General features: G+C 48.8%; 1 protein-coding gene across 1 annotated transcript; it reads left to right on the top strand.

Moving 5' to 3' along the window:
- The first annotated feature begins 9,615 nt into the window (after positions 1 to 9,615).
- DLX5 (distal-less homeobox 5) lies at positions 9,616 to 13,824 on the top strand. Its single transcript, XM_069588799.1, has 3 exons — positions 9,616 to 10,033; positions 11,957 to 12,141; positions 13,121 to 13,824. The coding sequence occupies exons 1-3, from the start codon at positions 9,679 to 9,681 to the stop codon at positions 13,448 to 13,450; spliced, it is 870 nt and encodes a 289-aa protein (XP_069444900.1). The 5' UTR covers positions 9,616 to 9,678; the 3' UTR covers positions 13,451 to 13,824.
- Positions 13,825 to 14,059: the final 235 nt, after the last annotated feature.

The following is a 14,059-nucleotide window of genomic DNA, read 5'->3' as shown; positions in this document are numbered from 1 at the left end:
CTAGAACTATCATTAGCACCTTCAACCCCATTCATTGCGACCTCTCTGGGAAGTGCTCCCCCCAAAATCAGTCCTTGGGTGGACTCATGTTTTTCCTAAATGCCATCCCCAATGACTGTTCTAATTCTGAAACAGCAGAGTGGTCATTTATGCCTGGCAGTTTCTATCCTCGTCTTCCATCCTTCTATTTCTCTTCTAATCTTTTTCATTGTTCTTGTAGGATAAGGGGAAATTACCACACGATTTTAACTACTAAATATCCTCTCGAAAGTTTTACACCCAATTGACTGGCTTCAGGAACGATTCTATAAAAAGTATTATCACTGGAGCAAAGATGAGCTCTTTAGTTCACCTCTTTTTCTCAATGCTAAAGAATTCTCCTCATTCTCTCCAAGTTTACTGCGTAGGTTAAGTACCAGTGACCCAGCACAGTCACTCTATAACATGATCCTCAAAGTGTCTGAAACTCTTAAACAGCAAGTGTGAAAAAGCTATAAAACAGTACACCCCTGAAGCAGTGACGGACTCAAATAACAAAGGAGCTAAGGGGAAAGTGCAGGGAAAGAATAGCGCATCCACAGTGTATTCTGACGGAGTAGGCAACGGCACCCCACTCCAGTACTCTTGCCTGGAAAATCCCATGGACGGAGGAGCCTGGTGGGCTGCAGTCCATGGGGTCACACAGAGTCGGACACGACTGAAGCGACTTAGCAGCAGCAGCAGCAGCAGCAGTGTATTCTGAATGTTTTCAAAGCTTGTATCAGGTATTCACCAATTTGTTGATTTCCATTTTTACTTTTTTTTTTTTTTGCTAGGAGAGGATTTAATGCAATCCCTGTATATATTCTGTGGGGAGCTTAAGTCCAGAGCTTCAAAAAACGAAGCATCTTTCCCCTCTACAGTTCCAAAGATTCCTAGAACTTGTAAGTAAAATTCCAGAGAGTCCTAAACCCCATTTTATTTGTTCTGCTGAGGTATAATTGATACATATATCAGTTTCAGGTGTACAACATAATGATTTGATATCTGTACATATAGCAAAATGATCACCACAATAAGTCCAGTTAACATCAATCACCATACACAGTTACATTTTTTCCTTGTTATGAGAGCACTTAGGATCTCCTCTCTTAGCAACTTTAAAACATGCAATAGTGAAAGCGAAGGGAAGTCGCTCAGTCATGTCTGACTCTTTGCGACCCCGTGGACTGTAGCCCACCAGGCTCCTCCATCCATGGGATCCTCCAGGCAAGAATACTGGAGTGGGTTGCCATTTCCTTCTCCAGGGGATCTTCCCGACCCAGGGATAGAACCCAGGTCTCCTGCATTGCAGGGAGACGCTTTAACCTCTGAGCCACCAGGGAAGCCCTTCAAACCCACAATACGAAACTATTAACTATAGTCACCATGCTGGACATCACATCCCTGTGACTTATTTATTTTATAACTTGAATATTTTATCTTCTGGTCTCCTTCACTCCTTTCACCCACTCCTCCAACCCAATTTTAAACTAACAATAGTGCAAATAAGTAAATAAATAATGTTTTTTAAAAAGAAAAAACAATAGTGCATGCAGGCAGATAGTATGTTGCCTGCAAAGTGAGGGCTGCTGAAAAGCAGAAGTAGCAACCAAAGTGTTCCCTGATTTCCAAAGTAACCAACTGAAACACATACATCTACTGGGGGTAAAACTGAGAAGATGTTTCATACCAGGATGCAGCAATAAATGATGTAAATGTGTATGTTTATACTACGTTGCTAAATGCATCATCTAAGAGTCTGCTATGCCAACGGAAATTTGCTGTATGACTCAGGGAACTCAAACAGGGGCTCTGTAACAACCTAGAGGGGTGGGGAAGAGTGGGAGGTAGGAGGGAGATTCAAGAGGGAGGGGACATATGTATACCTATGGCTAATTCATGATGATGTATGGCAGAAACCAAACCACTATTGTGAAGCAACTATCCTTCAATTAACAATAAATTTATAAAAGCATCTATGTTGAGAAAGAGAAAGAAAACTATGTGTTGCAGAAGCAAAGATCAGCTTAACTGCCCATGGACTATGTAAGTTGACTTTACTAAGATCCTGGGTACAAGTAGGGTAATGTATCTTTTCTGTCTACAGTTTTTTATTGTTTTGTTTTTTGTTTTTTAAGAAAAGACTCCATTGCTGCATCAGCTACACTTCACTTGGAAAGCTATTGACTTTTCCTTTCTGTTGCCTTAATTTTCTTCTGCAGGAGCACAGAGGGATGCAAGTCCAGGTGGGCACTGCGCCTTCCACTGATTATGCTGTGCAACACAGCAGGGAAACCTCTTATCTCAAGCTGAGGGTGCCTGTTTAAGAATCTTTCTCTTTTTAGAAGGTATAAGGTAGTAAACACAGCTGTACAGAAAGGTTCTGAATTCTCTTGCTGTTTGCTTTAAGCTATAAAAATGATATAAATAAGGCAGAGTGCAAAAATGTCTATAAATTTATATTACCTGCCCGCATGCATATATCTGTGTGCCAAGTTTCACCCAGCTCAGTGTCTGAATACTCTGAATGGATTTGACTTTAGAAGTGATTTTTTTTTACATCTTTGCATACAGTGTTGTCAGAACATAAAAATACAGTGGCTTAGGATCAATGAACTTTAAAATTCTAAATTGATCTTGGAATTAGAACATTATTAAAAATGACTTAAGCTTCACTCTTGCTATTTCCTTGCCAGAGTTGGATCATTGCTCCAAATCCCTGTCTGCCAATTACTTTTCTTTTAACTCCACAAAGGGTAACTTTTAAATAGGAATATTTATATATCTGTAAGAAGAATAAAGGTTTTGTAAATAGTATCACAGCCAAACCTTTTCAAGAAGATGAAATCTGAGTTTAGAAGGAAGAATATAACTCAATTTCAGTTTGTAAAGACATATAATAATATAATCCCATTTACTTCCTACTTAGATGAACTTGAAGTGTTTTCAGCTGTGGTATATTAAATTCATCTCATAGAGAATAGATTTGAGTGGATACTTAAGGCCTTTTCCTAAACAGTTATGTTTAAGTTAAATGAATAAACACATTTTAATGTCTTAATTACAAAAACAAAATGTGCAGAAGTCTATGATCTGCACTATCATTTGGGGAAAAAAACAAAACATATCTTATTAGGTTGGAATTAAGTGGAAAATAGTTTTCCCCTCTGGGGATTTTTAATTTATTCAGAATACTTATATAATTGCCTGCTAGTGAATCCTTTGAGATGACTTTGTTGGAGATAGCCTTTAATTTCAAACACACTTTTCTTGAGAACAGGGGGGCACCGTAATTAATTTCAGCATGGGAGGAATCTTTTTACCTATCCTTCCCATCACTTCATCACACCTCCATTCCCTCACCTCTTCCCCTGGGTAAGCTCACTGTCCATTCAGGTAGGCCAAGCATTTTCGCTTCGGCCTAGTTAGTTCAGCCTCGTGAGTGCAAGGAAACACGTAAACCTAGGTGGGGAATTAGACAGTTTTGTCAACTCAGAAAAGGAACCACCTCTGAATGTCAGTTCCAAGCCAGAGTGCCTGGCTCTCTATAGAGAGACCCAAAAGCCATTCAGCTGAGTTGCCAAAACCAATGGCCAACAACCTTTGATACTTTTTAAAGCCTTCACCACTTTTTCAACCATCACTCCTATCTTTTCATCACCTCAAATTCATGGAACTGTGTCTTTTCTAGACAAACATCAAATTTGGGGGCTCTAAAGTTACTTTTATTTTTTTTCTAAAGTTACTTTTAAAATTTACTGTTATGTATTTATTTGGCTGTATCCGATCTTAGTTGCAGCATGTAGGATCAAGCTCCCTGACCAGGACTGAACCCCAGCTCCCTCCACTGGGAGCATGGAGTCTCAGCCACTGAGCCACCAAGAAAGTTAAGTCCCTTACCTTAAGTTATTAAATGATCTCTGTGCCCTACCTCAAAGAAAAGTGACGCTCCACTGTAAATAAAATGATCACTCAAATCTACCTCCACAAAATATACGATATATGTAACCAGCTGTGTTTCTGCCTGAGATTCCTGGGATGAAAAGTGCTCTAGATGGATCGTGATCATTAAAGACACAGAAACAGTGAACTGCTCTCAGAGCAATTTTCTTTGGACAGATGAAGAATAGTAACAGATCAAGCACTGCAAATAAAAACTGAAATAAACCTTAACCCAAGAAAAGGACTTTTACAAGACAGGTAGCCCACTGATTCAAAAATAATCCCAAAAAGATTCTAGAATAAAGAACCCTTGTTTATGTCACGTTTTCATGTACAATGCTAGTATCGTGCTATGCGGGCTTCCCCAGCGGCTCAGCGGCCTGCAGTACAAAAGGTGCACGAGACCCAGGCTCAATCCCTGGGTTGGGAGGATCCCCTGGAGGAGGGCCTGACAGCCCACTCCAATATTCTTGCCTGGAGAATGCCATGGACAGTGGAGCCTGGCAGGCTATAGTCCATGGGCTTGCCACATTACAGATACAAGTGAAGCGACTGAACACGCACACACGCACATCATGCTATGGGGGTCCTATATCTACCTGAATTTTGTCCATCCAATTGATGAACACAATGTCTTAATTAACTAGTTTACATATTTAAAAGATCTTAAGTTATAAATATTTTCAGGTGCAGTAATTTGAGCTTCAAGCCCAAAGGAAAGGATGTTCTACTTTTGGTACACCTACAAGCAAGCAGACTTCTAGAGGGGCCAGAGGGAGAAAACTGAGTTAACCCTCCTATTAAAATGACCTTCTCCTAGGCTTTCCAAGGCCCTCTCCCTGCAAACTCAAGAGTGGCACCATCTTTCCAGGTCATGGAAGTAGTGAATCTCCCTCAGCATCAAGTACCCCATCCAGTTAGAGAGGAGCCTGCTTTTTCATAACTATCTCCAAAACAAGGCTGCCTCAGCTGTTTCTAGTCATCCCAGAGCATGTTATTGTTGCTGTTTAACCGCTTAGGCGTGTCCAACTAAGACACCACAGACTGTCCTCTGCCAGGCTCCTCTGTCCATAGGATTTCCCAGACCAGAACAGTGGAGAGGATTGCCATTCCCTTCACCAGGGAGTCTTCCCATCCAAGGGATCTTCCACACTGCAGGTGGATTCTTTAGAGCTGCGCCACCAGGAAAGCCATCAGTTCAGTTCAGTCGCTCAGTCATGTCCGAATCTTTGCGACCCCATGAATCGCAGCATGCCAAGCCTCTCTGTCCATCACCAACTCCCGGAGTTCATGTAAACTCACATCCATCAAGTCGGTGATGCCATCCAGCCATCTCATCCTCTGTTGTCCCCTTCTCCTCTTGCCCCCAATCCCTCCCAGCATTAGAGTCTTTTCCAATGAGTCAACTCTTCCCATGAGGTGGCCAAAGTACTGGAGTTTCAGCTTTAGAATCATTTCTTCCAAACAACACCCAGGACCGATCTCCTTTAGGATGGACTGGTTGGATCTCCTTGCAGTCCAAGGGACTCTCAAGAATCTTCTCCAACACCACAGTTCAAAAGCATCAATTCTTCAGCGCTCAGCTTTCTTCACAGTCCAACTCTCACAACCATACATGACCACTGGAAAAACCATAGCCTTGACTAGACGGACCTTTGTTGACAAAGTAATATCTCTGCTTTTCAACATGCTATCTAGGTTGGTCATAACTTTTCTTCCAAGGAGTAAGCGTCTTTTAATTTCATGGCTGCAATCACCATCTGCAGTGATTTTGGAGCTCAAAAAAATAAAGTCTGACACTGATTCCACTGTTTCCCCATCTATTTCCCATGAAGTGATGGGACCGGATGCCATGATCTTCGTTTTCTGAATGTTGAGCTTTAAGCCAACTTTTTCACTCTCCTCTTTCACTTTCATCAAGAGGCTTTTTAGTTCCTCTTCACTTTCTGCCATAAGGGTGGTGTCATCTGCATATCTGAGGTTATTGATATTTCTCCTGGCAAGCTTGATTCCAGCTTGTGCTTCTTCCAGTCCAGCGTTTCTCATGATGTACTCTGCACAGAAGTTAAATAAGCAGGGTGACAATATACAGCCTTGACGTCCTCCTTTTCCTATTTGGAACCAGTCTATTGTTCCATGTCCAGTTCTAATTGTTGCTTCCTGACCTGCATATAGGTTTCTCAAGAGGTAGGTCAGGTGGTCTGGTATCCCCATCTCTTTCAGAATTTTCCAGTTTCTTGTGATCCACACAGTCAAAGGCTTTGGCACAGTCAATAAAGCAGAAATAGATATATTTTTTGGAATGGTACTCCCCAAAACTGCTGGGTGAAAAAAGTGATCTGGTTGGGGCTGAGGGGAAGAGGAAGAGTTTGAATGTATAAGGAGTAACAGGAAAGGAACGAAGGGCCGTATGAGCGGAGAGAAAAGACCTGCTGAAAGAGACGGAAGGAAAGCCACGTGGTAGCCGATTGGAACCCCAGGAAAAACCACCCTTGTCTAGCCAGGGACGCTGAGTCTGGGAAGCGTTTGCCATTTGCACGCTGTTCCTCGTGGACACTGGGTGGCGCTCGTGGTAAAGACTTGCTCTTCTCTTAGCGTCCGAGTCTCCTCCACCCCCTCCCGCCCTTTGCAAATTTCGGCTACTAGGAGATGAAATTACTCACATTCTTCCTACGTGCCACCGCGGGGAGAGCATTTCTGGAGAAGTTGGAAGCCGCGGGGCTGTTTCTCCACGGCTGGGCCGGTCAGTGGGTTTAGAAAGAGGTGACAGCGTCCAGCCCGCTCGTCTCCAACCTCTGGGCCTTTGTGTCAGAACCACCACAGTACCAGCAAAAGTTGCTACCCTGTCAGCCAGGCTACCCAAAGCCAGTCCGGGAGGGTGGGTCTGAAGCGGCAGCCAGGCTGGGGTGTGGGGGAAGGGGGAGGGGGCGAAGGACAGCGGTGCGCAGAGTCACAAAGACAATACGGGAAATGAAATGGGACCATATCGTGGCCCCTTTTAACTTAGCGCTCCCTCTCCCTCCTGCTTCTTTAAGGAAAAGAAGGGTACTGGGGAGTGGGGTCAACCTAGAAAATAACAGGACAAAGCAAGCAAGTCGATGCTCTGGACTCAGAGACACAACCCAGATTTGGAGGCCCTTAGAGGCCTTTGCAAAAGTGTCTTCCTGTCTGGCATGAAGGCCAACACTTTAGGAATTGAAACAAAGAATTAAAGCCTTCCCTTCCGCCCCACTCCTTTTTGTCTTGTGTAAAAACTGTGGCAGAGAATGTCCTGTATTTTGTTTTTTTAATCTGAGGTGAAATTTAGCAAGGTTTAGGGTAACTTGATGTTGTAACATTGTGTTGTCAACTGGATCTTGAACTTCTAAATTTTGCCCAAATTCTGCAGCTCCCAATCCATCCAAGTGGGAATCTGCCTTCTCAGCAAGGTCTAAGGACATTGCTAGGAACACTTGATTTAGCATAACCCTATTTATTGCCCTTATTTCCCTCCACATAATAACTTTTAAATCTGTAATAAATAAAAAGTACCAGGGCAGGGCTGTGGCGGTAGAAGGAAGGGGGATGCTGTGGAAGGGCGCCTGCTCCCTGAGTCCCTTGCCTTTGCCAGGAGGTGCTTTGAACCATTCTTAGCATTGCTTTGGGGAAGCGACTCGTGTAATTAAATGGCAGGATGTGTGTAAGGTGACTCAATGGGCACCGACAACTTCTCCAGAGCACAGGCCAGGACTGCAAGCCTGTTGCTAGTATTCCTCCAAAGCCCTGTGGTCCTCCTCAGCCTAAAGCCAGGGGGTGGACAGCCAGGCTGACATCCACAGCATGGGGCAAGGACGGGTGGCCAGCCTTGCCTCTCTTCACGGGGCATCTGTCTCAGAGAAGTCCAGGGCATGGGACACTGTGGACCTGGCGACACACACCTCGCCTTTCTTGTCCACCCCCCACCAGCTGAAGTTGCCCCCAAAGGGCCCAGCGACCACAGCTGTGGTTTCTCGACGCCCAGATGGCAGAGGCAGGGAGTTGGTGCACACGTGGTTGCTCCTCAGCTTTGGAGTTTCAGAGCCAGGCTGGCACCCGGCTGGCATGTGGCTGGCACCCGGGCACCAAGTTCCACACCTGCCCCCACCACTCGACTCTCCTGCTAGCATGTTTTGAGCCAAAATAGTTCCCCAGTTAAACCAGGACAAGACACAATTAATGGAGGTATTTTCTTCTTCATTTGGCAGTGGGGGGCAGGGAGGAAGCACTAATAACAGGCCATCCACCCTGGAAGTGGTGTGAAGCTCCCAGGCTCCAAATCTCCCGACCCCTGGAGGAGGATGCTGGGAGGGCCCAAATCAGGATCCAGCTCCTGTAGTGAGGGGCCTATTCGAGGAGAGAGGCAGTGGGGAGCGGTAAACTAATATTAAATTTCTAGTCTCCCAGCTAGATCACTGCTAGAGCAAGAACAACATGTCATGAAAAGCAAACTCTGCATCCCAAACATCAAGGGTCTGATTCCTGAGCCTTTTCTCTCTTTGCAAGGAACCCAGACCTGGGGAAGGAAAAAGCAGGCCCTTGGTTCTACCTCCGTGGAGCTGGGAGTGGGAAATCCATGAGATTCACCCAACTTCCCTAAAGAGCTTTTATCTCTACTTTCCAGTGTTCCAGGGGTTCCCATTAAGTCCCTGAGGACAGGTCATAAGTAGACCGTTCACTTTTGCAGGAGTCTTTGGCCGCTGAACACAGAATTATAGATCCTCTATTCAAATAGCATCCAAATAGACTAGAATATTGGACAAAATGTGGGGCTGCCTGCACCTTTTGGGGACCAGCACTTTGGGAGTCATTAAAGTATTTGTGCTTAAGGCAGTGATTTTTAAAGTCACTGTGGGCACCGGGGGCTGCAGGAACTCTTCCTGCCATTTATTGTGCCTCTTGAGCACCCTTGTCTCACCCTCTCAGAAATAAAACTCATCTCGGGCAAACGAAGTGCTTGCTCCAGATTTGTCTGTCTTTCCCCAAATCGCAAATTTTCAGCACATGTAAATTACAACTTAGCTCCCAGTACCCCACTAAAAATATTGTTCTCATCAGTTTCTTTTTGCCTTTGTCCCACATCTCCACTCTTCAGTGTTCAATTCCACATTCGCCCCTGGTGCAGCTGAGAAGCAAGGAGAGACAGTGGTCGACCTCATCCCAAAACATGTGCACTTTCTGAGGCTGCTCATTGGAACACATTGTCTCCAGACAGTACAGAGCTGGGTGCTGGGGCTTCTGCGTCGTCTCTAGAATTCACTGGAAACAGATTGCCTAAGACACCCCTCCTTCCCCCAACAAGCAACAACTCTGTCTCTCTCTCTCTGTCTTCCCCCCACCCCTTCATTTTTTTTCTCCCTCTTTTTTTTTTTTTTTAAGCAATGCTTTGTTGTGCTAAAACTAGTTGGACGAGTTAGGGTGTTGCTCCTGCTCAGGAGGCCCTGGCCAATGGAACCCGATCCACCCCGCTGTGCGTAAGCGCGCAATTAAGGATTTAACCAAGGCTGTGCTGCGCTTCAGCCAGCAGTCAGCCTGCCCGAGACAGAGCCTCCGCGACTCCCAGCCTCCTCCTCGCCGCCGCCGCCGCCGCCGCCGCCTCTCCTCCTCCTCCTCTTCCTCCTCCTCCCTCGCTCCTACAGCCATGTCAGCTTAGACCAGAGCAGCCCCACAGCCAACTCGGGCCGCCGCCGCCAGCGAGCGATGACAGGAGTGTTTGACAGAAGGGTCCCCAGCATCCGATCCGGCGACTTCCAAGCCCCGTTCCAGACGGCCGCAGCTATGCACCACCCGTCTCAGGAATCGCCAACTCTGCCCGAGTCGTCGGCTACCGATTCCGACTACTACAGCGCCCCGGGGGGAGCCCCGCACGGCTACTGCTCTCCTACCTCGGCTTCCTACGGCAAGGCGCTCAACCCGTACCAGTACCAGTACCACGGCGTGAACGGCTCCGCCGGCAGCTACCCCGCCAAAGCTTACGCCGACTACAGCTACGCCAGCCCCTACCACCAGTACGGCGGCGCCTACAACCGCGTTCCGAGCGCCACCAGCCAGCCAGGTACCGGGAGTGGGGGTGGGAGTCAGGCTTCGGGGGGAGGGAGACGCGGTAGGGCATGGGGGAGCCCCCGGCGGAAGGGAGTGGGGGCCGAGTTTACGAACGGGAGAGATTCCCGGGCCAGCATTTTAGAGATTCTTAGCAGAGGCAGCCTGAGGGGGTTGTTCGAGCCAGCGTCTCTTCTCTTCGGTCCCTTCAGGCGACCGCTCAGTCGCTGGATTCTCAGCTTGCCCGGTCAGGAAGCCGGCTAAGCTGGAAAAGGGGGTAGGGAGGCTATTTGTTGGATTTGGGAGCGGGGGCGGGGGCGGGAGGGGGGTAGGCGAGCTCGATCGGTGGGAGTCGGGATGCATGGCTGCCTCAAAGACTCCGTGGGGAACAGTCTGGGAGCAGCTGCGAGCCAGCGTGGTATGAGTGCCCTGAGCACACGGGGCAGGGTGGGGGCCCGCGAGCCCTAGCCCGCCAGAGGAAGAGCGCGCCGATAGCCCTGCGGTTTATCCAAGGCATTTCCAAAAACAAAAAGCCATTTAAAGGTGGAGGAGGTTTGCTGAAGGGTCACGTTATTGGAGCAATATTTTTTTTTTCTCCATTGGGTGCCTAAAATTTGTTTCTCCTTCCCATCTCCTTTTTCAAGGCGTCTCCTTTTTCGTCTGCCTTGAAACTTAGTTGGAGAGTTTGAGGGTTAGTGAATTTGGGCGGTAAGAGCGGTATGAGGTCTCCTTGGAGAGGTTTTGCTGGTCAGGTTTGATCTCTTCCCACCAGCACATTAATAATCCTGCTAATATTAGCATCCCCTGCTCTGGCAGAATGGAGACCACAGTCCTCATCCTCCACCCTTCTCCCAGGAGCTCGGCGCGCGCACACACACACACACACACACACACATGCACACGCACACCCCAAGGAGAGGGTCTCCGCCCCATTCAGAGATGGGCACTTTTGATAAGAAAGTACTTTTGTGAAAGGGGACTTGTGGCCCCAGGGCACGTTTGGAAAACACGCGTTCGGAGAGTCTCCGCTCCCGCCACCCCCCTCCCCGCGCCCCGCCAAGTCTATACTACCAAGTCTGCTAAATTCGTCCTGATCTGCCGCCCCTTTCCTACGAAAACACCCCACCGCAGATTCTTTTTCAAATTGTAACTCTTGATAAACTTTAAAAGATTGCCAGTGTGGTGGGTGGGTGGATGGGGGCGGGGGGAGGAGAAGTGGGGTGTCTTCGTTCTTTCAGTGGCTCTGTGCTTCGTGCATACATGAAAGATTTTTTTTTTCCTTTTGGCCAAGAACTTATTAAGTCTATTTGTAAAAGAAACCAGACACATCTGTGCCCTCGCAGATCTGCAGGGAGATTATGGGGGCTGCATAATCGACCCTCTGTCTGCGGCGGCTCGGACCGCTTGCCTCTGAATTGAAGGAGCAGTTTGCTTGTGGGTCTTTGAACTTTGGAGACCTCGGTTAGCGTCTTCCCTGCCCAAGCGTCTGGCCTCTGTGGGCGCCCGAACAGACGCTGACATAAGGGGGACCACAGTCCGGGCTTCCTCGCTTGAATCCCCGGGAGAGACGGGCCCAAAACTCACCCTAGAGCCGTCGGTGAACACAGAGTGGGATTGAAAACGAATCCGGGGGAAGCAAGAACCGCTGCAAGGGCTAAATCCCGGACGCCAAGAAGGGAGTTTTGCTGTGCCAGACGCTCTGCAAAAACCCAGGAGAACCTGAATAAACAGAGAAGGAAATTAATCAGGCTACCTGGCCTTTTACATGATGAGGGGTCGGGGGGAGGCGGGGAGGGTGCTGTCCCGTGAAGTAAAGGTGGTGATATGGGGAAAAGAGTGAAGGCTGCGTGGTAAGAATTTCAAGGACTGTATTCGCAAGTTCTGCAAAAGGGCCATTGTCTGCCAAGGAGTTCTAACCGGGTCTGTTTTGCTTATTTAGAGAAAGAAGTGGCCGAGCCCGAGGTGAGGATGGTGAACGGCAAACCAAAGAAAGTTCGTAAACCCAGGACTATTTATTCCAGCTTTCAGCTGGCCGCGTTACAGAGAAGGTTTCAGAAGACTCAGTACCTCGCCCTGCCCGAACGCGCCGAGCTGGCCGCCTCGCTGGGACTGACGCAAACACAGGTAAATCCGGCCGCGGCCTGGGCCAGAGCCCCGGTGGGCTGCAAGCCTGGCCGGACAGCGCGGTTCGGTCCCGGCGGGCTGGAGCCGACTCATCAGGGCCCGCGAGAAACTCGCAGACAGACACTGACCCCGCGCCCTCCCCTCTAGGCCGGGTGGCGTCGCCGTGAGTGGTGGAGACGGCAGCGAGACGTCGTTCATCCCCAGAAGCAGCCCCCCGCTCTTCGAGTCTACGGGGGCTGAGGGGCCAGTTCCCTAGATTGGGAACAAGGCGAGGGTTGTCTCGAGGACACCCTCGCAGCTTTAAGAAACTGTCTAGTGCTCCGCACAGTGCAGAGCAGCGGGGGTAAGCAGGGCCCGGCCCCGCGCGGGGGTCTCAGGCCGCGCGCTGGCGGCCGGAAGCAGAGGGTGACGCCCTGCGCCTGCGGCGGGCCCGAGGTGGGGGGCGCTGTGGCTCGGGAAAGTCTGCCCTGGACGGTCCCCTTCACTCCCACCGCAACCCCACGGGGGCCGACGGAAGAATAAAGAATGTCCTCGAAGCCGAGCAGGAGTGGGAGGAAAAGGAGGCGGTCGGGCAGCGGGGAGGCCACTCCTTGGTCCTCCTCCCACCTCGCGCGGACGCGCCCCTGGCGCACGGCGCCCGAGCGGTTGTTTTGGAGACGTTCGTGGCGCCGCGTTGCGTGCTTCCCGCGCTGGGTTACACGTGCGCTCTCGCCGGCGTGGACGCTCGCGCCCCCTCCCCCGGCCCCAACCAAAGACTGAAGCCTGGGGTCCTGCGCCAGCGGCCGCCCCTCTGGGGCCCATGATCCAGACTGTGACCTTGGGTCCAGCCCCTTCACCATAGGCCGCCAGCTGCGGGGGGACGCCAGTGTCCGGCCTCCTGGGGGCCGAATTAAGCCTCTGGTCCCCGCCCTGGGGGAGGCGCGCGGGCAAGCACCTGAGCGTCCCGGTAACGTGTGCCTTTGTTCCCCCCCCCACCCAGGTGAAAATCTGGTTTCAGAACAAAAGATCCAAGATCAAGAAGATCATGAAAAACGGGGAGATGCCCCCGGAGCATAGCCCCAGCTCCAGCGACCCTATGGCGTGTAACTCGCCGCAGTCTCCAGCGGTGTGGGAGCCCCAGGGCTCGTCCCGCTCGCTCAGCCACCACCCTCATGCCCACCCTCCGACCTCCAACCAGTCCCCTGCGTCCAGCTACCTGGAGAACTCAGCTTCCTGGTACCCGAGCGCAGCCAGCTCAATCAATTCCCACCTGCCGCCGCCCGGCTCCTTACAGCACCCGCTGGCGCTGGCCTCCGGGACACTCTATTAGACCGGCCGCTTTCTCTTGCTCTCTTTTTTTGGGACTACTGTGTTTTTGCTGTTTTAGAAAATCAACCTTTTTTTTAAAAAAAGGAATTCATATGGGAAAGTTTGGAAAAACGGAAACAAAAAAAATTCATGTGTAAAGCTTTTTTTTTTTTTTGCATGTAAGTTATTGCATTTCAAAGGACCCCGTCCCCCCTTTTTTTACAGACGAACATTTTTGCGCAACTGTGGACACTATCAATGGTGCCTTGAAATCTATGACCTCAACTTTTCAAAAGACTTTTTTCAATGTTATTTTAACCATGTAAATAAGTGTAGATAGAAGAATTAAGCTGTATATTCTGGATAAATAAAATTATTTCGACCATGAAAACAAAATGTTTCTAAAAGATACTCCATTTGCCCCCCTTACAATGGGCTAGTGACATTTTGTGCAGGCTATTAAAGGAAGACAAACTGTAGAGATACAACAAAGCAAAAAGGAAAACAGAAAATGGGGGTGCATACATACAGAACCGTAGATGTGTGTGTGTTGGATGCTGTACTTTATATGTCTATTTACATATGTGGCCTGTTTAGAGTACTGCCATATAATATATATTTAGGTGATTTT

Source organism: Ovis canadensis, chromosome 4 (assembly GCF_042477335.2).
Source record: "Ovis canadensis isolate MfBH-ARS-UI-01 breed Bighorn chromosome 4, ARS-UI_OviCan_v2, whole genome shotgun sequence".
In the NCBI taxonomy this organism is placed as follows: domain Eukaryota; kingdom Metazoa; phylum Chordata; class Mammalia; order Artiodactyla; family Bovidae; genus Ovis; species Ovis canadensis.
This window is presented reverse-complemented; position numbering and strand designations above follow the sequence as displayed.

Coding starts and splice junctions, on each gene's coding strand:
- DLX5 (XM_069588799.1), top strand. CDS start 9,679: ATGACAGGAGTGTTTGACAGAAGGGTCCCCAGCATCCGATCCGGCGAC. Junction 10,034..11,956: donor GAGCGCCACCAGCCAGCCAG/GTACCGGGAGTG, acceptor TTGCTTATTTAG/AGAAAGAAGTGGCCGAGCCC. Junction 12,142..13,120: donor TGGGACTGACGCAAACACAG/GTAAATCCGGCC, acceptor CCCCCCACCCAG/GTGAAAATCTGGTTTCAGAA.